General features: G+C 53.2%; 6 protein-coding genes across 6 annotated transcripts; 4 read left to right on the top strand and 2 right to left on the bottom strand.

Moving 5' to 3' along the window:
* Positions 1 to 21: 21 nt before the first annotated feature.
* FIBRA_06476 (uncharacterized protein) lies at positions 22 to 2621 on the bottom strand (the record flags this gene model as incomplete). Its single annotated transcript, XM_012328198.1, has 4 exons — positions 22 to 631; positions 700 to 1381; positions 1431 to 1993; positions 2086 to 2621. 4 exons carry the CDS (start codon positions 2619 to 2621, stop codon positions 22 to 24), a joined length of 2391 nt encoding a protein of 796 aa, XP_012183588.1.
* A 1518-nt stretch (positions 2622 to 4139) lies between these two features.
* FIBRA_06475 (uncharacterized protein) lies at positions 4140 to 8489 on the top strand (the record flags this gene model as incomplete). Its single annotated transcript, XM_012328197.1, has 18 exons — positions 4140 to 4217; positions 4279 to 4297; positions 4354 to 4396; positions 4448 to 4503; positions 4556 to 4683; positions 4739 to 5121; positions 5541 to 5815; positions 5874 to 5959; positions 6095 to 6413; positions 6477 to 6643; positions 6716 to 6901; positions 6955 to 7032; positions 7081 to 7124; positions 7179 to 7301; positions 7353 to 7528; positions 7588 to 7833; positions 7889 to 8088; positions 8148 to 8489. The coding sequence occupies 18 exons, from the start codon at positions 4140 to 4142 to the stop codon at positions 8487 to 8489; spliced, it is 2949 nt and encodes a 982-aa protein (XP_012183587.1).
* A 455-nt stretch (positions 8490 to 8944) lies between these two features.
* On the top strand, positions 8945 to 9872 carry FIBRA_06474 (uncharacterized protein; the record flags this gene model as incomplete). Its single annotated transcript, XM_012328196.1, has 7 exons — positions 8945 to 8991; positions 9046 to 9068; positions 9123 to 9205; positions 9269 to 9339; positions 9392 to 9469; positions 9522 to 9605; positions 9656 to 9872. The coding sequence occupies 7 exons, from the start codon at positions 8945 to 8947 to the stop codon at positions 9870 to 9872; spliced, it is 603 nt and encodes a 200-aa protein (XP_012183586.1).
* Positions 9873 to 10310: 438 nt separating this feature from the next.
* On the top strand, positions 10311 to 15427 carry FIBRA_06473 (uncharacterized protein; the record flags this gene model as incomplete). The annotated part of the gene is made up of 10 exons (XM_012328195.1): positions 10311 to 10607; positions 10679 to 10816; positions 10878 to 11852; positions 11902 to 12360; positions 12414 to 12644; positions 12709 to 13089; positions 13145 to 13840; positions 13905 to 14558; positions 14611 to 15047; positions 15100 to 15427. The coding sequence occupies 10 exons, from the start codon at positions 10311 to 10313 to the stop codon at positions 15425 to 15427; spliced, it is 4596 nt and encodes a 1531-aa protein (XP_012183585.1).
* A 474-nt stretch (positions 15428 to 15901) lies between these two features.
* FIBRA_06472 (uncharacterized protein) lies at positions 15902 to 18317 on the bottom strand (the record flags this gene model as incomplete). Its single annotated transcript, XM_012328194.1, has 16 exons — positions 15902 to 15921; positions 15979 to 16249; positions 16301 to 16478; positions 16532 to 16560; positions 16618 to 16791; positions 16845 to 17045; positions 17095 to 17161; positions 17210 to 17304; positions 17358 to 17413; positions 17469 to 17580; positions 17654 to 17682; positions 17743 to 17818; positions 17874 to 17939; positions 17995 to 18014; positions 18067 to 18119; positions 18178 to 18317. The coding sequence occupies 16 exons, from the start codon at positions 18315 to 18317 to the stop codon at positions 15902 to 15904; spliced, it is 1587 nt and encodes a 528-aa protein (XP_012183584.1).
* Positions 18318 to 18558: 241 nt separating this feature from the next.
* Positions 18559 to 22822, top strand: FIBRA_06471 (uncharacterized protein; the record flags this gene model as incomplete). The annotated part of the gene is made up of 27 exons (XM_012328193.1): positions 18559 to 18626; positions 18684 to 18778; positions 18836 to 18962; positions 19018 to 19166; positions 19222 to 19334; positions 19396 to 19455; positions 19504 to 19665; positions 19715 to 19761; positions 19834 to 19864; positions 19920 to 20127; positions 20182 to 20362; positions 20418 to 20430; positions 20484 to 20562; positions 20619 to 20641; positions 20696 to 20817; positions 20903 to 20930; positions 21013 to 21208; positions 21265 to 21314; positions 21366 to 21665; positions 21731 to 21810; positions 21891 to 22042; positions 22120 to 22216; positions 22274 to 22301; positions 22354 to 22405; positions 22474 to 22546; positions 22605 to 22678; positions 22734 to 22822. The coding sequence occupies 27 exons, from the start codon at positions 18559 to 18561 to the stop codon at positions 22820 to 22822; spliced, it is 2697 nt and encodes an 898-aa protein (XP_012183583.1).
* Positions 22823 to 23552: the final 730 nt, after the last annotated feature.

Here is a 23552-nt window from a genome sequence, read left to right as displayed (position 1 = left end):
AAAAAAAAAAGACGAATCGTTTCAGTCGTGGTCCCTAGCCGGCCTCTCACGCTCATACGAGGCAGAGAGGCCCCCACCTAACGGCGAGCCTGCGGTAGGCGACGTAGGTGATGGACCGGGTGAGAGGCGGCTGGAACTTGAATATGGTACAATAGGGTCCAATCGGTGTCCAGGGAGATGGCTATGGCCGGAGGTGGGATGCATGGCCTGCGGAGGCGGCGCCGGTGGCGGGACCGAATAGAACTGCCCTCCATGAGCGGCATAATGGGGACGGTTCTCCCCATGAGGATTTTGGTTGTGATGGGAAGAGGGCTGATGCGGATATGGAGCGTAGTGCATACCTCCTGATGGAGGGGAGGGTGATGGTGAGATGCCGCCGTACCCCGTGGGCGCAGGATGCGGCGGATACAAATCAGCCGCTGGCCCCGACCCATTCGCAGATGTTGAGGCGAAAGAATGATCTTCATAATAACTACTTCGACGGATGTTCGAGTACGGAGCAGGAACGGGTGACCCTGAGGGTGAATGTTCTTTCTGCATGTTGTTGAACACTCTGTCCTTGCGACGTCGCGATTGAGCTGACGATCCACCATCTTTCTTGGCCCGTGATCTCGCGTAGCGCAATCCACATCTAAGAAACAAATTAAAATAAATCAAAACTCAATGAAAGCACGAACACAAAACGCATGGAACACTGACGCATTGCAGAGGTCCTTCTTACCACTGGGACCCTTTCTCCATTCAGGGCTGTGAGTGACCTTGCAGCTAGAGCACCGTGTAATACCAACAGGAGGGTTCCCCGTGCTTCTGCCACCATTGCCGTATTGCTCTCTAGTATTAGACCCACGCCGATGCGTCACCCTTGATGGAGGAACGTAGTCGCTCCCAGGCGAAGGAGGCGTGTCATCATGACTGCTCCCTGGGGCAGGATAGGGGGAGCCTGATGGCGGTGCAGATTGGCTCAGCGCTGGCGGAGCCGAGGGGTTGGCATCGAGGTAAGCTGGAGGCTGAGAAGGCCACTGATGCTGCTGTGGCGGTGGCGGTGCAGGGTATGAGGACGAACGAACGCTGCTGACAGATGGTGCTGACGAGAGAGCACCGTTGTGGACGTTCCATTGACTATAGCGACCAGGCGAATCTGGAGATTCTGGGTTCTGTGACCAGCTGCCGGAATAATGAGAAGAATTGTGAGAAGGAAATCCACTATGATAGGAGGACGGTGCTGGAACTGGGGGCAGGCTGTACGAGTGCGAGTGCTGATCATAGTACTGGTGACTTGTTTGAGACGAATAATGGCCGGAGCCGTTGGCCTGCGTCGCGTCGTTGGGGTTTAGCTGCCGAGTGCTGGGATTTACCTTGTGACACGCAAATATAATGGAGCCTGGAGCCATGTTCAGATAGCATATAGGAAGCAAACGAGGAAGACCAACCATGGGGAATGAAGATACTCTCAACCTCTTTCGTGCTGTCGACGCCGAAGTTCATGTTCTGGTGAGCTTTGTATCGGCGAGTGCAGCTGGTCTTTGCATCTGTACCACCAGAACTCGCGCTGGTTATTTGAACGTCCTGAGCAAGCTTCGCAAAGTCCCTCGCTGTCGGGCTTCCAGGCTCATGTTGCTCTGGAGGCCAGCTCATCAACAGCGAGCGGTCCGGCTGGTTGAGCAATATCTGGAACACCCGGGACATGGACAAGGGCTGAGGCACGGCAGACAGGAGCCGCTGATATAGTAGCTGGACCTGATCCATGCTCATGTATGGTGTGCCACACCAATTGGTCCAGCCGGTTTTGTTGTGCTCGTCGTTATCACGCGGCGTAAGGTCGACGACTGCATGCATGAAACACAGCACCAGGCCGTCAGAAGCCCAGTTGATGACAATGTCGACAGCCATGTAGTTGGCGTCTACGGAAACCTTGTCGGCGTCAGACCAGTCTGAGGTCGGACCTTGACATCCGAGCTGCCTGCGGACACGCGACAGCCGGGAGTACCGCACACTGGAGGGAGATTACGTCAACGAGGTCTGCAATGGAGCAGACATGATTGCACGACGAGGACGCGTGTCGTGGGGAGTGTATGAGGGACGCACCGAGTGACACTGCCATGTAAGGTCCTGCTCTCGAGCACACTGCCGAGGTCCAATTTCGCGGAGGCTTGCTCTTCAGGATGAACAAAAGCAAGGAGGGACTTGCCGATCAGGAGGTCAGCCTGGTCCTCGAGGTGATTGGCGAGAACGGGATCGAGGTAAAGAAAGTGGAGGTCTGGGGTGAGAAGAGACCAGTCTGGAGGAAGAGAGTGAGTGTTGTGCGGGGTAGAGGACGGAACAAAGTCAGGGACGATCGATGAACGATCGTGGGGGCGAGCGGAAAGCAACTCACAGCAGCGCGTCTGGCCGAGCCTTGGGAGAGAGGGGGGGCCGCGATCGGAGGAGTGGAGGATATGGGAGGAGGCGGGGGCGAGAGGACCAGAGGAGAGAGGAGGGAGAGACGGGGCAGGGACATTGTCGAAGGAGGAGAGGGGATGGATGGGGATTCTGGAGCCGGGAGGGTGCATGGACGGCAGAGGAGGGAGGCCGGAGTGGGCGAGAGAGTCGTAGCCGCGCTGGGGAGAGGCGACGAAGCTCATGGAGGGGAAGGAGAATAGGGTAGGACTAGGAAGAGGTAGAGTAACGGGGAGGGCGGGAAGGCTTAGGAGCGAGAATAAGGTAGGGAGGGAAGAGGGGCCCTGAGGAGGGAGGTGGTGGTGGGAGGGAAAGGAGAGGGGGGAGAGCGGGCGAGACGAAGAGGGAAGGAGGACGGGCGAGGGCGAGGGCGAGGGCGAGAGCGAGGGCAAAGACGGAGAGAGGAGGGAGGAGGACACAGGGGCAGCGGCCGCTGTGGCGAGAGAGAGCGAGGCAAGTCAACACCAAACACGCCGGGCAGCGCAGGTCATCGGACCGCACCAAACTCAGTCCGGCATCGATCGACTCCAAAAGTCTATTTTCCGGTCGAGTCGAGTCGAGTCTCCCCAGTCCCCAGTCGCCTCAGCCTCCCAGCCTCTCTCGCCCTTGCCCCCTCGCCGTACTCGCACACGGCTGCCCACTCGTCCGCCGCCAGCTGGCACCCGGGCGGCCTCCTGACTTTTTGAGCTTGTTTATTTACACGGTGGCGCCTCCGCCCCTTCCCGGGCTTCGCAGCGTGTCCACTGTCCGCCCACGTCGCCCGAGCAGTATCTCCGACACGGGCCTGCGGACGGGGCGAGCCCTGGCTGCGCTCGATCGGATGGAGGGGGACACCGGCTCTGCTCGTCGTCCGCCTCGTCCGCAAACAGGTTTAGCTCCCAAACAGACGCGAAGATCACCTCCGATCACAAGATCCGCTTCTCGCGATCACCCTCCCTCGTCCTCCCCGTCCCCCGACACTCGCACTCATCCTCAGCTCCCCCATGACTCACCCATCGGTTCCACACCCCTGCCGACTCTTTCCCTCCGTGTTCCACTCGTTCTGCCTCCTCCCCCCAGACTGTCCCCCATCATGTTGCACACGGAATTGATATTCACCGTTTCCTATGATCGCACCTTCCCGAGAACAGTGCTCAGGCTCATATGCCGCTGTCCAGCCGAGCAGCCATCTCAGCCAATCTGTCCAACGATCGACAACTTATACCAGACCACAGCTCTCTCAAAACAGGGCGCAGGCCTGCATCTATCGCTCCGACACTAGGGACTATCCAACGCCCGACGCTACTCTCTGAAGACCATGTTTCGCCCTGTTGCCATGTCTCCAATATTCTGTGACCCCCACATCATCAATCTCTATTGATGTTGAATATCGCCTGTGGCCCCCTTGCCCCAAAGTTACCTCCTCTGGAAACTCGACACAGGATCCTGAACCAACAAGCCTACATATAGGTCTGTAAACGCCAGTCGTTCGCCATCCGGTTTACCCCAGTAACTAACTCGACAAGCAGTGCTCTTGAAATCAACTTGAATGCCTCGGCGACACGATCGGCCGGCCCGATCGGCTCCGCGAGCTTGTTGGCCCGGCACATCATCTCGTCACGGGACCGACTCACTTTCTCGCACAAATTGCAATCCGCGGTGCGATCGAGCTCCGGACCTAAGCCTCAGGCGGCACTGACCAAGCACCCCGACCTTTCCCCACCATGCCCGTCCCCACACATGTACAACACGAGAAAAACATATGGGTCGCTGCGGGGGACGGTGACCTGGGGCGTGTCAGAGTAAGTGTCCGCGAAACTTGTCCAAGCACCGTGCTCATAATTTCCCCACTTTGAAAAAAAGGAACTCATTGAAACATGTTGTATGTCGTCCCTCTTCTTCCTGGGCGAGAAACGACTCACCTGCGATCTCGCATAGCCATCTCCCCCAACGTGCCTGATGCCCACACATACACTCCGATGTGCGTGCTCGAGTGTACTTTCATCTCGCGCTAATTCGATTTTGTGCTCAGGCACGCTGCTGCATCCTACGGCCAGGTCCATGTCCTGGAGTACTTGATTTCCAAAGGTCATTTTCCACTACCCTGAGGCCGGCTCAACTACCAAAGAATGTTGTACAGGAGGAGACGTAAACGTGACAGACGGCGACGGAGACACTCCCTTGTACGTCGTCGAGAACGTCGAGACCGCACAGTATCTGGTCGAACATGGTGCCATCGTCAATCGCCGAAACTCCGAAGGCATCACGGTACGTCATCGTCCTCGCATATACCCTCGTACGAGCCGCTGATCTGCGATCCAAGCCCGCACAATACCTTTCTGAAGACTTCGAGGAAGTAGCAGCCTATCTGGACGGCATCGTCCCCGCTGCTAGCGGGGGCGACTCCACACCTTTATCCTCCACCGCGTCCCCTGCGCGCCACCAGCCGTCCCAGCATGCACAGGACGCCGCGTCAGAGACACTGACGTCGTCCCTGATACAGTCCGTGCAGGATATTATGCAGCGCGCTGGCGCAGAGGGCCGAGATCCAGATGATGAGCTGAGACAGGCAGTTGGAAGGACGGTGCTTGAGGGCGTAGCGACGGGGTACGACATGAGTGTCGGAAACGAAGAGGATAGGGAGGACAGAGACAATGGGGTAGGCCCCAATGGTGTAAAACGACCGCGCAGGGGCGATGGACCGGGGTGATCTCGAATGATATCGGATGGTTGGGCGTGTATTCTAGCGACATGGGCGCGCTCGGTCTGATTGGCCCTGCGCTCATGCCTACTCTGAGTCACCTATGGATCTGCCTGTTTTCCGCATCGTCATCGATGCGATGAAAGTTGAATGCTCTTTCGAGCGATCAGCCGCATTGTGAGCCCCGACAGGCGCCGGATGTCGATATCCTGTTGCGAGTCTGCTTTGTTGTGATCGCTCCGTGCAGCTTCCCCTCATGATGCGAGCAGCACCCGCAGCGGCATCCTTGTACTCTCCCGCATCGTCCTCGTCCATCATCGCTCTTTCTCCCTGATCTTAGCCATCGTATATAGCTTCTTGGATTCAAACGCCACTGACATACCACTGGTATCATAAGTACATTACTAACTGGACTCATGCCGAGGTTTACAAAACACATCTCCTTGAGCGACCTCCCGAACGAATCTGCCGACTCCGCTGCCACTGAAGAGTCTCCTATCTCGCAAGCGAAGGCACAAGCCAAGGACTACGAAGCGATCTGCTGCCCGCTTACGACCGAGAAATGGAAGACGCGATGGAGGGAGATGTGTCTGCTTCCAGCGGGCGACATCCAGGACAAAGAGTCGCTGGAGCGGCGCGCGGAGGCCTGGAGGTCGCGGCCGGGTTTTCTCTGCGATGAGGTGACGATTACAAGGCTGGGTAAGTCTTCGTGCGTGCTCGTGAGCTCCGTATGCTCACTGTACGTGTGGATTGGCAGACGAAGCCGAGGGAGTGCTGGTCATGGTGTCAGATTGGCTGGAGCTGGATGCAATGGACGACTGGGTCCGCCACGATTCCGAGACTGTACGTCCTGTCGCCACCCTCTAACGTGCTGCTTTTCCCGGGACGACTCCTGGGCCCGGGAACACCCCGTCTCCTAAGTCCTACCTGCGCTTATTTCTCCGTCCTCTGACGTCTAAACGGACGCACACCTTACAGGCACTGCTGCAGGAGCTCGCCTACGCCTCCTACCTCAACATCCCCTGTGCGATCCTCCCTCCTCCGCGGAACCGTTCGCAGATCGCCGCGTACGCGCGGGCGGTGAACGCATGCCTCAACGCCGTGCCGTACACCGAGCTCTCGATCCGCATCCCCATCTACGACCCCGCCATGCTGCACCTCTCGCCCGCGACGCCGAAGCCCACCGCGTCCGTGTCCTCGTCCACGGTGCTCTTCTCGGACGAGCCCTCCGTCGCGACGTGGGAGATGTGGGACGCGATCCGGACGGTGTGCGACTACAACCCGCGTCTATCGCTGAGTATGTTCCTTGGTTTTTGTCTGCCAGGCACCTGGGCGGTCGAACTGATCCGGGCTTTCTCAGCGCTCGACCTGACGCCCCCCATGCCGTCTGTGATGAGCGTCTTGGGCCAGTGGTCGGCGGAGCCTGTGCGGCACGTCTTCCTGCCATCCTCGACATTCATACCGAACGCGAAGGGCTACCCTGTCCTTCCAAAAGTGACACAATCTTTTATCCGAGATATCATGAAGGTCTCAACGTCTGCTCTACTTGGTCTTTGACACCCGGCGCTAATCACTTGTTGTGTGCAATATGATATGCAGCTGCAGCCCAACGTGATACTGTCTGGGACTGCGTCTGGGAGGCACAAGACGGGCGGAGAAGCGGTCTACTCGCAGTACGTGCGATATCTGGAAAAGACTAGTCCTGTCATGCAGGCAACCCAGACACCCGGCACCGTGGACAACTTTGCGCAGGGATATCATGATTTTTTGCAGGCGCCGCTGCAGGTGAGTGTATCAGTCGTTCTAAGCAGAGCGCGTAGACTGACGGGGCGTTTCAGCCGCTTATGGACAATTTGCCAAGCGTGACCTATCAAACCTTCGAGCAGGACCCGGTCAAGTATAGACAGTACGAGGAGGTTAGTTCATGTTGCGTGGCACGGTTGAGGCGCTGACCGTTGTCGCAGGCTGTATATCTGTCATTGCTAGACCGACCGCAGGAAGAGAGGCTGTGAGTAATTTGTCTTCGTTCGATCGCCTTTGTTCGTTGTCTGATTCTCTTTAGCGTGCTCTGCGTCGCTGGGGCAGGTCGAGGACCTCTTGTTGCTAGGTGTCTAAGCGCCTTGGCACGCTCTAATCGGAATGGCGTGGTCTACGTTCTCGAGAAAAACCCGAATGCATACGTAACGTGAGTGGGGCCAGACTGTCGCCGGAGTTTGCTCAGAGCTTTGGAGTGAAGGCTGCAGCAACGTCAGCAATCTGAGTGGGGCGACAAGGTGCAGCTTGTGTTTGGGGACATGCGCACGTCGCAAGTGCCAGAGAAGGTGGATATCCTGGTCAGCGAGCTTTTGGGCTCGTTCGGCGATAATGAATTGAGCCCGGAGTGTCTGGACGGTGCTATGCGCTTCTTGAAACGTAAGCCTTCAATTACATGGCTTCTAAAATCGGAAACACTCTAACTTATGCGTTTGCAGCGGAGGGAATATCAATTCCGTCGTCGTACACGGCACACATCGCGCCATTATCGTCTTCGAGGCTGTTAAACGAAACACGAGCGATGAAGGACCTGAAGATATGCGAAACCCCTCACGTTGTGATGTTTAGGGCTATCAACATCTTAAGCGATGATGGAGGGGGGTTGAGCGGGAATTGTGGGCCTAAAGTTCAAGAATGCTGGGAGTTTGAGCATCCTCGACGGGAAGCCGTGCTCGACGAGCAAGGTAAGGAGAAAGATTTCTTCATCATCTAGTCGTGTGCTGACATTGGAGCGTTCAGGATTGCCACCGACGAACAGTCATAATGCACGGTCGGCCAAAATGATCTTCAACATCCCTCATGCTGGCAGCCTTCATGGTTTGGCGGGGTACTTTGAGGCTGTGCTCTACAGGAATATCGGGCTGAGCATCCATCCCGATCGCATGCAGTACATATCTAAGGACATGCTGAGTTGGTTTCCGCTCTTCTTCCCGTTCAAGGTGCGTGCGTCGCGAAGTTGCGCCGCCACAAGTCGGATGCTTATTCTGCACCCTGGCAGGAACCGCTGTATCTCCCGGGGAATTCAGAGTTGCACGTATACATATGGCGTCTCACAAACCAACGGCAGGTTTGGTACGAGTGGTATGCTGAGGCGTTCCTGCCCGTGCCAGGTGCGAGCTCTGTGGATCCCCATGCGAGCATCGCGGACCACAGAAGCTCCAGGCAATCTACCCAGTCCATGCTACGTCTATCACCAAGTCCCATCGCGGACGCTGTTGACGATGCATCTGATGATGGAAAGATGGAGGACGTCTCGGACAAAGGGAACGTCGGATTGATAAAAATTGGACAGACGACATTGCACAATCCTCGTGGGAGAAGTAGTTGGATTGGGCTGTGATTAGGTTCTCACCAGGGTTCTCAAACTATAAAATTTTGTGCTCGCTCGCGGTTCTTGCTGCTTACGTCCCATGCGGTTGTCCCGGCGTGTGTCTGGACTTATCTCAGATTCTCACAGGCATGTGTTCCAGCAAATGGACGCCTGTTGTAAAGTAATGCGAAACAAGACATAATGGCAACCGGGCCAGGCTCCGACAGCCAATCCCGGAACTGTTCCTTAACGCTTCCCATAAATGGATGACAGTGATACGTATTTGGTTGGGCTGCCGCCCGGCTACACGCGGTGGCTGACCATATGGTACATAAGAAACCCTAGTTGGACTTTTCCCCCACATCGCGGTTCTCTTTCACAGTCTCGAAGACTACCGTCCCGTACCAACAAACAAACCCTTCCGCTCTTTGCACCAAGCACACTCTTTTACAGAAATGAAGTTCCTCGGTTCTTTCGCTGCCCTCATGGCCGTGGTCCCTGCTATGGTCGGCGCCCTCACCGTCAACACCATGTAAGTGCATCGTTTCACCTTTACGAGTGCTGTATCATGACTGACTATTCGCAGTACTACGGGCGTTACAGAGTGTCGTAAGTATTTTCTTTTTGCTATTCGACGTTGAACTCGTGTGACGTCCGTGGCAGAACCGGTTTTGTTCACTTGGTCGGGTGGAGAGGCCCCGTACTACCTCTCCCTTGTTCCCGGGAAGTCGACGAGCTCTACGCCAGTAAGTTCCAAGAGTCAGCCTGAGTGGAAATTGTAGACAGATAATTGACCTCGTTGTTAACAGCTCAGGAACTTTGGGGAACAGCAGGGTACGAGCTACACCTGGGATGTTGATGCTGCCAACGGTACTCAGTTGTAAGTGTGCTAATGTCGGCTTGATGAGAGTACTGGCTCATTTTTCTTTCAGCACGACTGTGCTCAAGGATAGCACTGGTGCGATCGCGTTCTCTGACGAACAGACTGTCCAGTCGGGCACCAACTCTAGGTGGGTGCCCTTTTTCAGCGCTTATAAACTACCTCTAATAGCTTCTTGACAGCTGTGTTGTTGCTGCTGCTGCGCCGTCCACCAGCAGCTCTGAAACCACGTCTGAGGGTTCCAGCACCAACAGTGATGCTACCACGTACGCTTTGTTATTGTTCTCCGCATTTCTATATATTGATAGCGCCGCAGTTCTTCTGCCCCGACAACTAGTTCGCCTGCAAGTCCCACCACGACCACTTCTTCTGGTTCTTCCCACTCGAGCAGCACCAGCAGCACTGGATCGGCCCCTACGACTGGTTCCAACAGTGGGTCTGGCGCGGCTAGCAGCGGTGCTAGCCGTACTTCCACCGCTGGCGCCTTTGGTGTTGCTGCTGTCATGGGTCTTATCGGCGCCGCCCTGTTCTAGGCTGTTTCTCCTTTGGTTTACCGAGTATCGCAATCCAGTTAGCAGATATGTCTTACCGTATCCCTGTAATGAGGTCCGCGCGATGCGCACAGCACTTGGAAATTCTACTGTCTGTTCAATCATCAGTCGAAGTACCGTAGAGCGAGTCTGAGCGTTGAATGACTTTGAAGCATGATTTCCGTGTTGAAATTTTAAGGCGCGCCGCGTTGCGATCACATGACTCGTCGCGTATCAAAGATTCCGCCATGGGAGCCGACACGCTCTAATTTGGCCACGCTAGCGCTGCCGTCGTCCTTCTCTTTCATCGAAACCGGGCTCCGACAGCTCACCTGGACGACACTGACTACCACCTTCTCGGCAGCAAGGTCAAGACTTTTTGTCCCAGCAGGGACATACTTCGATAACGCGCGACCGCCTTTTATTTCAATCAGTGGCACTATGTCTGTCGCGCTGGAAGACCAAGGACAGGACGTCACCGTCCTGCAAGATACCACTAACGCGGTCCACATGACCAAAGACTTAGCGATACCAGACGACATCGCCGCGCTCGACAAGGGCATCGCTGATGTTCCGCTAGAGGAAGCGATCATCTTGAATGGCGATGCGCACGCAGAAGATGAGGCGCAAGAGCCCGTCAACGAAGAATCCGTATCAGCTGGCGAGGCTGATGCATCACATGAGGAGCCTCAAGCGGTAGTCGAGGAAGAAATTGTAGAACAGGAGGACACGCCGCAGGTACGTTTATCAGCTGGTACTGTTGTGAGCTGGCGGGATGATCGGAACCGTCAAATCGTTTTTTTGCTTAGGCAGAGGCGCAAGATGCTACTACGCATGCTGCTGCGGACCCTGTGGTCATCGAGGAAGTGGTCGAGGTTGATGCGAGCGCGACGGACGCGTCTGAGGTCGACGAGCCATCCGCAGTCGCTGAGGAAACGCCACTGGTTGTGAGTCGTATGCCACTTATCGGACGCGTTTTGTGCGACACTGACTGTGATTTCCATGAAGGAGGAGTCTTCGCAGTTGGAGGTTACATCCGCCGACGAACCTCTCGGTTTAGAAGCGGCTGAGTCTGCTCCCGATGCGCCTACCCATGTGGAATCAGTTGAGCCCAGAGCGGTGGAGTCCCCAGAACCTACCGAGACCATCACAGTTGAAGCTGTGGTTATCGAAGAGGCGGGGGTTGAACCACAAGTTGTGGCCGTTGGCACAATAGAGCCAGAGGCCGAATCGGAGGGTTTGGAAGAGGACGCTGGGAGCGCTGCACCCATTGTCGTTGAAGAATTCGCAGCAGAAGAATCAGAAATCCATGCAGAGGAAGTAATCGCTGAAGCCCCGCTCGCTCTGGAAGACGACCCCATCGAGGACGATGCGCAGACACCGGAAACGGTAGCTGTGATTGTTGAGGAAGTTGTATCGGATATCCCCACGGGAACAGTTAGTGAAGACGAGGAGGAACAGCCTACTGAGGCGGACATTGCTGCTATCGAGGAAGAAGCGGACGTCACTGCTGAGCCAGTGCCGACGGAAGTCGTTCTTGTCGAAGATTCTGCTCCAGTCGAAGTTATTGTCGAAGATTCTGTTCCAGCTGAAGTTATTGTCGAAGAATCTGGACCCGTCGATGTGATCGTCGAAAGCGAAGAGGTTCCCGCAGATATTCCAGGTGACGATGTCGAAACCGTGGATGTTTCCTCCATTGCTGTGGATATCCCGTCAACTGAAAATGCCGTAGCACCTGAAGAAGTTTTCATCGCAGAGAGTCCTGCGACTGGTGAGGAGACTGTGGAGTCGGAAGTTCCCTTGGAGGAGATTGCAGTTTCATCTGAATCTGCCGACGTTTTGGACGAGTTGACCTCTGTATCAGAGCCTACGCCGAGTGAGCCTGAAGTTGTTGTAGAAGATTCGATATCGGTGGAGGTTCCGGCTGACTCGGAAGCTGCTGTCGAGGAGCCTGTCTCGGCTGAGGTTGAATCTGAGCCCACTGTGAGTTCCTGTATGTTTTTGTAGTCGGTCGCTGCTAAGTTGAATCCAGACAGACATCTCGGCAGCTGCAATGTCTGAAGCCGAAGTTGTTCAGCCACCTCAAGAATTGTCCACTGCTGCAGCAGAAGCTGAGGTTGGCGACGTCGAGGTGGTACCTGAATCAGAAATTTCTTGCCAGGTTGAGAGTGACGCCACGGAGCCACCATTAGGCGTGGTCGAAGATGCTGCGGAGATTATTCCTCAAGATACAATTGCAGAATTCGTTGAAAGTTCTGGTGAAGCCGATGCTGAGACATCAACTGTGGTAGTTGACACCGTAGAAGTATCCGAGCCGGCTGAATCTGAGCAGATTCCTGTCCCTGCAGAAGAGATCGCAATCGTTGCCGCGGAGGCTTCCGAGGATGAGGAGGATACCACCGCGGAGCTCCATGAGGTGGTTGACGAGTCGATGAACACAACTGCAGCCGCTGAAGCTGAAGAGGCGGCTGTCGAGGAGACACCTGCAGAGGTACGTACTGATGATCCACTTTATGAGTCGTTACTAAAATGTGTGTCATCTAGGTTTTAATACACGAGGAGCAACACGTGGAAGACGCCGTCACCGCTGACCATGTGGTCGAACCAGAGGTCATCAGTGCCGAAAACATTGTTGAGGAAATTGCAATAGCCGAAGAAGAGACGGATCTGGCTGCCGAGGAACCTGCGGTCATTGAGGAGGTCGTGGCTGTGCAGAGCGAGAGCTCCCCCGCGGAGGAAGTTGAGGCGCCAGTTCCTGCAGACACAGAGACTATCGTAGGTGTCCATTTTTTTCTGGTGCTGCAGCGTGAGAAGGGTTTTAAATTTGATCTACCTCTAGGAGCACGAAGTTCCAGCCCTTTCAGAAGCCTCTGTCACTCTAATCAGTGAAGATGTAGAGGAAGTATCTGCGCCTCTAGTCGTTGCAGAGCCCTCGACGACAGACGAAGTATCTGTGGACCTTGATGCTGAGGTAGTCAAGCCTATCCAAGTGGCCGGCGAAACCCCGGTAATTGTTGTCGAGGCGAGCCAATCCGAAGATGATGCAGTAGAACTGTCAGAGGAAGTGAATGTATCAGAAAATGTACTCCCGGCTGGTGAGACTGAAGTAGAGCGACCGAAATCGCCTTGGACTCCCTCCTACAGCGTCACGAGGCAGGGTCCTGGTGTGAACGCTGAAGCGGAAGACAACGAAATAGCGGATCTAGAGCAGCTGCCTGAAGTACGTAACTGGAACTCATCTGTGCGATTAGCTGCTGATTTGACGTATCATTTAGCCCTCTGTACACGCGAGCACGTTCGTAGCTGATTCACCTAGCGCCGCAATCGTGACAGAAGAGGAAATTGCCGATGGAACCACTGTTGAAGAAGATATTGAAGAAACTATTGTGCCCGCTGAAGAAGCTGCGTCGTCCGTGGTACAAGAGACCGTCGACGTAGTGGATGTTGAATCTATTGTTGAACCAACGGTCGCAGACGTGGCGTCCGAAGTCCCCGCAGCGATAGCCGAGACTATAGAAGAAGAATCTCCTGCTTCATTGGACGAGCAAGAAGAACCCATAACCGTTGACGACGTACAAGCAGCCGACGTATCTATCGAAACTCCGGTCATTGTCGTAGATGTCGATGAGTCCGAGACTGGTATCGAGGAATCGTCAGCGGAGCTTGATATTTCAGAAGTATCTAGTCCAAGTGGTGAAGCTGAGATTGAGCGCCCCAAGTCTCCTTGGACTCCTTCATATAGTGTCACTGTGCAAGGTCCTGGAACGGACGAAGTTACGGCGGAGGATCAGGATGAGATCGCAGAACTAGACCAGCTTCCTCCCCCTGCTGAGGCCATTTCTGCAGAGTCGGCGATAGAGGTGATAGAGGCTCCCGTCGAAGAACCTATTGAAATACCTATCATCAGTACCGAGATTGTTGATGCTCCCGAAGAGGAACCCATGGCAGCTTCTGATGCAGCTCCACCTCAGGTATGTCTTGTATCTTGTATCGTGATCGAGTTCCAGGTACCCACAATGGCGTCTGACTTTTTAGGCCACCGAGAGCGACTCCACGCAGATAGCTGTCGACAGCATAGATGCATCTAAGCCTCAATCCTGGGTTCGTTCGTACTCCGTGAGTTCGCAGGGTGCTAGTCCCCTGCCTTCGCCGAAGACAATTGCTGTCAATGATGCTCAGTTGGATGTTGTTGAGCCTATAGGCGCACCCGAGGCCAGTTCTGAGACAATCAACGTGACTGACGAGACGGTCGCTGAAATCCAGGAACCTGAGCTGGAGGTTGACGCTATTGCCTCTACTACTGAGACGGTGGCCATTATTGTCATTGAAGATCAAGACGCTCTACCCCAAGCAGAAGAGGGAGAAGTCCATGCTCCCACTACCGAGTCTGATACTGCGGATAGCTCAAAATCCTCTTGGATCCCCTCGTACTCTGTCAATTCACAAGGCGCTAGTCCATTGCAAGGCCCGCATCCCACAGAGGATGCTGATATTGAGGAATTAAAAGATGTTTCGCTGGCAGGTGCCAGTGTCGCAGAGCCTATCGACTCAATTGTGGAAGCGCCTGTCTCCGCGTCGACCGATATTGACTCTAATGTCAAAGTCGACAACGAAGTTGCGGAGGAGACTGCTCAACCTGAAATTGTTCTTACAAGTGAAGCGGAAGAAATCGTCGCCGAAGATACACAGGTAGCTTCTTATTGTGAAAGTGTTAAGTATGATGATAACATTCTTTTCTCAGTCTTCCTTGGACGCGTCAGCCCCAGAGGTGCCGGAAAGACCTTGGACACCTTCATATTCAGTCACGAACCAAGGGAAGAGTCCGTTCAGTGGCCCTGTTGTTCTCGAAGATGAGGAGGTCAATCAGCTAGACACGCTACCCGCTCCTGTTGAAGTAACAGAACAGCCGCCACCAGTCGACGTGATCGAAGAGATAGCGCCTGAAGCAGTTCCCGAAGAAGAAATAGCGCAGACAGATAACATGACTGTCACAGAAGAATGTCATGAACGCCCATGGACGCCTTCATATTCTGTAACTGTCCAAGGTCCAGGTACTTCTACTGAAGCAGCAAATGGTGATAGTTCGGAGCCAACTGGTGTCTCTAACGGCAATGGTCAGCCTCAAGCGTTCCCGACTATCGAAAACAACGATGTGTCGAGTCAGAAGGTTGTTACCAAGTGAGTAAATTTTTTGTAGTGTCTATATGGTAGTGTTAACTCTGTGATACAGGCCAAGCTTGCTCCGTTTGGCCCCCCTGGATGAGAATGCTCCAGTCGATATCAGCGGTGATTCTGAGACTCAAACTGGCACCACATCTCCGACAAATGGACGCGCTCGACTAGAGTCTACCACGTCGTCGCGTTTCTTCCCTGGAGGCTGGTTTTCAAGTACTCATAAACTACCTGAAGGTCGAACGTCGCACGAATATGCCTCTGGAGAGTTCTCCAAGAGTCCAACTAGCGCAACAGAATCCCCTGCCCTCGAAGTGCCAACAAATACGCCAATCGACGGCGTCATCGACGAGAAAAAGAGATCTAAATGGTGCATCATTATGTAAAGCCGTGGCGTCTGCTGGGCAGTCAAACTAACGAATCTTACGAATTTTATGTTACCCGCGATCTTTTTCTTAGTAGTCAATATTGCATATGCATCTTAGTTCTCATTTATCATTCACTCGTTTGTGGGTTCAGTGTTTCCTCGTTCACTACATACCCCCATCAATGCATCCTACTCATCTCGTCGTGTGAAGCATGGTGACAACGAAACTAGCCTGCAGCAACCAAGCTGACCCCCAGTGGAAAATGACATGAATTAAATCGAGAAACTGGGTCACTCAATGAATTGCGTTGAAAACGCGTGAAGAAAGCTGAATTATGTAATTCGCGCCAATTCGATTTATCTCAGTTTTTCTCATTGAATGACACAGTTTCTCGTTTTGATTCATGTCAATTCTCACTGGGGCTGACCTGCTGAACGGATTTCATGTCATCAGGTGAAGATAGTGGTATGATTATTGAGATGCAAATGAATACTAAAGATAGTAGCGATCGCCTGAGTAGGAAATGTGTTCAGAACTTGGCTGAGATCTCTTTATGAACGTATGCACACCTATGTGACCCATTCCGGGTTCAACCACCCAGGCCTTGCGACCTTCCGCCTCCATCTGACCGTCGCCCTCCTCGACGCCTTCCAACCACATTTCTTGTAATCCGTCATCCACGGCTCCGCACACGAACTTCACCTGGGGGAATGCACGTTGCAACATGGAGATTCCACCGCATCGCGCGACCAGGAACACGACGAATATGATGTGATCTTGGGGAACGCCATGATCGAGGAGAACACGGATAGCCATGAACGCCGCAGCACCTGTTCCGATCTACAGACTGTGTCAGGGGTGCTGCTGCCAGTAGATGGAAGGACATCGTACTTGTGCGTCCAGCACGAATACCCAGCTCTTCTCTGCGAGATGTCGATGCCGGATGTAAATGGGAAGTTGTAGGTGAAAGAGTAGAGGCTCGCCAGTGGCAGCTTCCGACTGGATCAACATGGACCCAATCGGAATGGCACTGACGACTCTCCGCAGACCGCGCTCCAAAGGGCCTCCTCTGCAAGGAACGAGTGAGCAGCGGTCGAGATAAATTATGAATCAGACACATACGAACGTAAAATGGACACACCACAGATATACTGTGATGGTAGAATTAAGTTGTTGGAGTCGGAACCATGATTCAGAAATAAACGCACGTCCGTATCTAATTCGTTTCCGTGCGATTCTACCTCAAGGGGAGTCATTACAGTCTTGGGACGGAACGGTAGGTGTTCCATGGCTTTCTCAGCCAGTAAGGTGGCTAGCCGGTCAACAAAGAATATGAAGTCTCCTCGGTTAGTAGTGCGATCTCTTAAGATGGTTAATATCCCCTAATGTAAGATGAGATGAACATCGCTTAGTAGACATAGAGGATGATCGATACCTGCAGCTGGGGCGTATGCGATAGTATGGTAAGATTGAGGTATTCTTTAGCAGGGTCTGGCGTGCAATCTTGCGGAATCAAGTCGCGGGGCCCAGCTCCAGCGAGACGTTGACGGAGTTGAGTAGCACGACCGTCTAGCTGTCTGCGAATGTGGGTAGCGATGATGTCAGTAGCAACTGCATTGTCGTATCCTGGAACAATCTAGCGCCATTCGTAAGCACAGCCTCCAGAAGATGCAAGATGCTCCCACAATGTTGGCATAGCGGGACGTCGGCTGGACGAAGTTGTCATATGATGGCTTCACATATCGCAGATACCTAGTGATGTGTTGAGGTGAATAGGCGATCCGATGACAAATAACATACTGTTCGAGCACACCATCTACACTTCTTCCTCGCTCCTTTACATCGCGACGAATCCGTCGAGCAAGCATCAGATCTGAGTCGCATTGCACAAAGATCTAGCATCGTAATTATAGGGTGGTCTCAAGTGAAGACCCGCCATATATCGTACCTTGAGGTCATATAGCGCTCTTAGTGCCGGATCATGTAGAGCCATGATACCTTCCGCTGCCCAAAATAACACTCAGATGAGACACAAGAAGAAATGCAGTACGGAAGTTACCTATGATGATTGCGGCACCATACAGATATTTGGTTTCACGTAAACGTTGGTGTTCCGTGAAGGAGTATATGGGTATGTTCGTCTGCCGGCAAGCCCTTAAATCGGATAGACACTGCATTCCATGTCCTTCAAAGTTCAAGTACACCTCGTATCCCATTAAGTAGGACAAGAATCAGAACACGCACGGATGCGAAGAGTGGCATGTCGATGGCATCTGGATTGATTAACATATAGCTGATCAGTATAAGGCGTCCACGGGCCAGGGTCACCAAACCTGGATGATCAAAATCGAAGCGACTGGCATTAGCTAGCTCGATTTCCTCAGGTGTATGTCGCTTGTAAAAGCTATCCTGGCAAGTGATTTGAGGTGTAGATATGCCTACCGAGCGGACGATGCTGACGTACTTGGGATAAAATAATGACAGTCGGAATAGATCCCAGTGCTTGTACGATGCGACGGGCTACATGTGTCTTCGAAGATAGGGTCAGAGTTTTGTTTACGATTTAGGCAATGCTTCTATCACACCTTGCCGCTGGCGGATCCTCCTGTGGCAATTCTCAAAATGCAGTCACAAGCACGGGGATTTGCGTAGCTTACCAGCAATGCCAACGACAAATGCGTCCGAGATTGGGGAGCCGTCTTCGCCATACCTAGAGTGGACAGCTCAGTAGGCTGCATGAGAGTTTGGATCCCATTGAATGGTCAGACCATGGCGGCCTTCCGTGCGACTTGAGGAGGGTGTTCTTCTTGGCTTGCAGCAGCTCGTCGCGGGCAGTCAACGTCGTCGCTGACCGGGATAATGTGGGCCTAGCAGGCTGTGGCTCGGGACTCACTTTATCGTCAGCCATGTAGTCCTCGGATACTTGAAAGCAGAACTTGGACGGCGAGGCGTATACAACGAATCAAACCGATCCAGAACAATGGATCGGCTGGAAGACCGGCTGTAAGCCGCACCGAATGGCCGTGGATCTTGGTTTAATCCCGGGCCGTAATCATCAGAATCACATGCCGCGGCGGCATAGTATGACGACTCTGGTCACTGAAGCCAGGTGCTAACCTGAAGTGCGCCCACTAAACTGAACTGTCGATATGTCTTCACTTTCATTCACTGGCCATACTGTTGTCATCACTGGCGCAGGCGGAGGCTTGGGGAAAGCGTATGCCCTCGACTCGATGCCCATTTGGTCCGCTACTAACTGCAATGCCACTTGTAGGTATTCGCTTTTTTATGCATCAAGGGGCGCGAATGTGGTCGTGAATGATGTCAGCCAGGCAGCTGCGCAGAAGGTAGTGGATGAAATTACACAAGGTGCTCGGATCATTCAGTTTGGTAGGCTAAGACTCGCTGACCGTGAATGCGCCGCAGGTGGTGGAAAGGCTGTTGTGAATACCTCCTCGGTTGCAGATGGAGCTTCCGTAATAAAGACAGCGCTCGATGCATTCGGGGGAGTGACCATCCTTATCAACAATGCCGGTATCCTTCGAGACAAGGGGTGCGTACAGACATTTTCATCTCGGAGCGCCACACGTTTAAGGCTAGGTTATTAGATTCAGGAATATGACAGACCAGGAATGGGATCAAGTGCAGCTCGTCCACCTCAAAGGGTCTTTCTCATGCAGCAAGGCCGTGTGGCCCATATTCTGCAACCAAGGTTTTGGTCGCATTGTGAACACCGCGAGCGCTGCGGGGTTGTACGGTTTGTGTCGCTCTAGCTGATACACATTCTTCATTTCATATTCTGGATATGCCAGGCAACTTTGGACAGGCCAACTACAGTGCTGCGAAGATGGGTCTTATTGCTTTCACGAAAACGCTTGCACTCGAAGGTGCCAGGCATGGCATCAAGGCAATTGTCATTGCACCTGTAAGCCTGCGTTGCGTATTGCGTAGTGGTCAGATCTATAATTATTATATATATATCTCAGATGGCTGCATCTGCAATGACCGAGACCATCATGCCGCCAGAGATGCTGGCAAATTTGAAGGTACACATACATTGTGTTCAGCGTGATTGCTTACTGAACTTACCTCAGCCAGAATATGTTGCGCCCTTTGTTGCAGCAGTCACGCACCCTGACGGCCCTGACGCATCAGGTAGGATATTTGAGGTCGGCGCAGGCTTCGTAGCCGAAGTCCGCTGGGAACGCAGCAAAGGTGTTGTATTCAAGACGGATGTTTCACTCACCCCCTCCGCTGTGAGTTCCACCAAGAGTGGTGTCGGTAGGTACTCACAAAACAACGCAGATTGGGGACAAATGGGATGAAATCACGGATTTCAGTGACCCTGAGCAGTGCGTCTATCTCCCTTTTTTATCACTCGCTACAATCCCGAGTTCATTTGGGCCAATTTATTATGCATGAAGCCCGCAAAACCTCCCGGACTTTAACCCGCAGGTATGTCTATCTGATCTGAGTGCGCTTTGGATCTAGACACTAGCAATTGCAACAGGCCATTCTTGCACAAGGTGCTAAGCTGTCGCAAAATACTCATGCCTCTCCCGAAGTCCGTTTCGACGGCCAGACGGTAATTGTCACAGGTTCTGGCGCTGGTCTCGGACGTGCGTATGCGCTCATGTACGCGCGACTTGGTGCAAATGTTGTCGTCAATGATGTCAGCGCAAAGGCTGCGAGTGCGGTGGTTGACGAAATCAAACAATGTGCGTCTCCGTCATTTCTTTCTATATCAGTACGGTGTCAACGGAGTCGTGTAGTGGGCGGGAAAGCAGCTGCCGCAGTTGTCTCCGCAGAAGATGGAGAGAGTATTGTCAAGACTGCTCTAGATGCGTTTGGAGGCGTGCATGCGCTTGTGGCGAATGCGGGCGTCGTGCGTCAGAATGGATTTGCGGCGATGAGTGAGAAGGAATGGGACGAGGTCATGGCCGTGCATCTCCGGTCAGTCACTTCCATGCCGTATCGGATCTCGAAAGCTAATATGCTGGGACTGCAGCGCAACATTCAAGGTGAGTACGGTTCCGAATATATGCGCATCACATGAGGGTAACGCTATCTATAGTGCGCTCAAGCTTTGTGGCCAATATTCCAAAAGCAGAAGTTTGGACGAATTGTGACGACAGGTTCTCAGGCAGGGATCTGTCAGTTTCTTGCCTTTCGTCCATCTTATCGCATAAATAATTGTCCTATCTCACAGACGGTATGCCAGGACTTGCGAATGTGAGCACGATCCCGTTTCTTCCAGTAAGGGTAGGCTCAAATCACTAACCATAGTATGCTACGGCGAAAGCCGCTGTTGTGAGCCTGACTCGCACGCTCGCCATTGAAGGCCAAAAATACAACATCTTGGCGAATATTGTTGTGCCTTCTGCGGGCGCGCTTGTGGGCTTGGGCCGGTGAGATGCTATCCTTGTCTCAAGCTTACATTTTGTCCATCCACTCACCCCTTCTCGCGCGTCTATTCTCGATCGAAACGATCAGCGCCCACCACAATGTCGATGCGATCAAGGTAAGACCACATCGTTAAGAATCGGAGATATCTAAAGCACGATTGCTGACGCGCTTGATCGTCACCACATCTGTGGGAATAGGAGGAGTACATTGCTCCTGTCGTTGGATTTCTTACGAGCGAAGCAAACGAGGAGACGACAGGTGGGGTGTTCCAGATTGCGGCGGGCTGGGTGGCGCAGCTCCGCTGGCAGCGAACGGGTGGACATGGTTTCCCGGTGAACAAACCACTGACCCCGGAAGCCATCATTGCGAAGTGGAGTGCCATCACAGACTTTTGTGCGTGGGCCCTGAGATTGATGTCAACATTGACCGATATTGCCTTGTGGGGATAGCTGATGATCGGGCAACCAATCCTGCAAACACGCAAGAAGCGTTCATGCAGGTGATTTATTCGGTTTTACGTGCATATCGGACTTTGACATTGCCTGATTAGATTGCGGAGAACTTTGAAAACGAGGAAGAGGCCAGCAGCGAGGGCGACAGCCCTTATGCAGACCCAGAAGATTCTGAGCTCGTTGCCGAGGCGAAGAGGAAAGTTGAGGAGCCACTCGACTTTACGTACACAGAACGCGACGTGATCCTGTACAACCTCGGCGTAGGTGCAACTGAGAAAGAGCTCCAGTGGACATTCGAGGGCCACGAGGAGTTTGCTGCGCTGCCAACGTTCGGTGTTGTTCCACAATTCATGGCGAGCGGAGGTATGTCATTGGACTGGCTACCAAACTATAATCCGGTATGTGCTGTGGAACAATATATCTCCAGCGTGATCGTATGTCAGCCTCAATTTTCTTGTCGCAGGCGAAGCTGCTCCATGGTGAACAATATCTGTCGGTAAAGGGCCCGATCCCCACTAGTGGGAATTTTGTGAACGAGGCACGGTGAGCGTCATACCGCTTCGTCTACTTCGCGTTTTTGTAGCCGTTTCAGGACATGCTAACTCGCCTACCTTCCATTCTAGACTGATGGAGGTCTTGGACAAAGGCAAAGCTGCCGCAGTTACGACCGTCGTAGAGACAAAAGATTCAGAAACTGGAACGGTGATCTTCGAGAACCAGTCGACAGTATTCATTCGCGGAGCAGGCGGATTTGGAGGCAAGCGTGCAGGCAAAGGTGCGCACGTCCGTCTTCTGTCAGTAGACGCCCATGAGGCGCGTGTCAACACCCTTGTCCTTATTACAACATTCTAGACCGTGGAGCAGCATCCGCGTCCAATACACCGCCTCAGCGGCGACCAGACGTTGTCCTCGAGGAAAAGACCCTCCCAATTCAGGCCGCGTTGTACCGGTGAGTCCGAGCTTCGCTCGGTCTCGAGGATGAGGCTCATCGATATTCCACGCCAAGGTTGAGCGGAGACTATAATCCATTACATGTGCGTGTCACCGGGTATCTATTGATTTCAGGGAGCCAACACTTTTCTGTAGATTCTTCCAGAGTTTGCAGCAGTCGGGGGATTTGACAAGCCGATTTTGCACGGTGAGTAATTGAGGCATCGCTCTTGGTCACAATGCGCTGCAGTCCCCTTTTTTTCTGACATTGCGCAGGTCTTTGTTCTTTCGGGATTTCTGGAAAGCATGTAGTGAAGGCGTTCGGGCCCTTTAAGGATATTAAAGTACGGTAAGTAGCATAGGTGCCTTGCCCTCCGAATAAGTCATGTGTTGACGGTCTTCTCCAGATTTGCCGGTGTTGTATACCCTGGTGAAACATTGGTCACCGAGATGTGGAAGGAGGGAGAGAAAGTGGTCTTCAGTGCGTCTATGGTACAGAGCAGCCGGAGTGCGCACTGATCATGGGTTTGACATAGCCACAAAAGTCAAGGAACGAGAGGCAGTCGTCCTCGCGGCTGCCGCAGCAACGCTGGTGGACTCAGGTGCGGCCAAAGCAAAGTTGTAATGTCTCGGCATCCGACAGGAACGAGGTTGCACCGTTGCAGAGCACCGCCATTAACTATTTCGTATTTCTATATGTTGTTTCTGATGTACATCTAGCATGCTGTACCAACACGCACTGATTTTCTTGGCATTACTGATTTGAAGGAGTCACCCAGTCGCCGTGCAGCAGAGCTGACGACACAAACATGAGGTGGGAATGCCATTCTATTCTGCGCAGCTGGTATCATTACTAGCATCATTAGCCTATGAATACAACGGGTATATATCGAACTCTTGGGCAACGTTGCGAACCATTCCACGAAACATCTCATCAACAAAGATATTAGAGTGAAGTTTGGACGTAAGGAAACGGGTGATCGGGAATCAGATGTGGGATGGGATACAATTCGCGATGGCAAACATTTATAACATATCTAGATAGATGAAACGACTTGTCCAGTGTCTACCCACTTTGTCCTTGGTATGATAGAGTAGCAGAACCCTCTGGCGAGAAATGGCCAGGTTCTTCATGTACCACGACTGTCGCCATGTTGTCATGAAAACAGTCCTGGTCCAGAGAGTGTCACAATCATCGGCCAAAGGGCGTCCGGGCGCACCGCGCCGACGTGTAGTATGTTGCCACCCTCAGGGAAGCCCAATCTGCCAGTTGAATGCGGGGACAGACGCTGGGGCTGCGGAACTTAAGTAAGCAGAGGAAGTAGCATAGGCGTTGGGAGAGATATTCATAAAGT

The sequence above is a fragment of the Fibroporia radiculosa genome, assembly GCF_000313525.1.
Source record: "Fibroporia radiculosa TFFH 294 genomic supercontigs, scaffold7719, whole genome shotgun sequence".
In the NCBI taxonomy this organism is placed as follows: Eukaryota; Fungi; Basidiomycota; class Agaricomycetes; order Polyporales; family Fibroporiaceae; genus Fibroporia; species Fibroporia radiculosa.
This window is presented reverse-complemented; position numbering and strand designations above follow the sequence as displayed.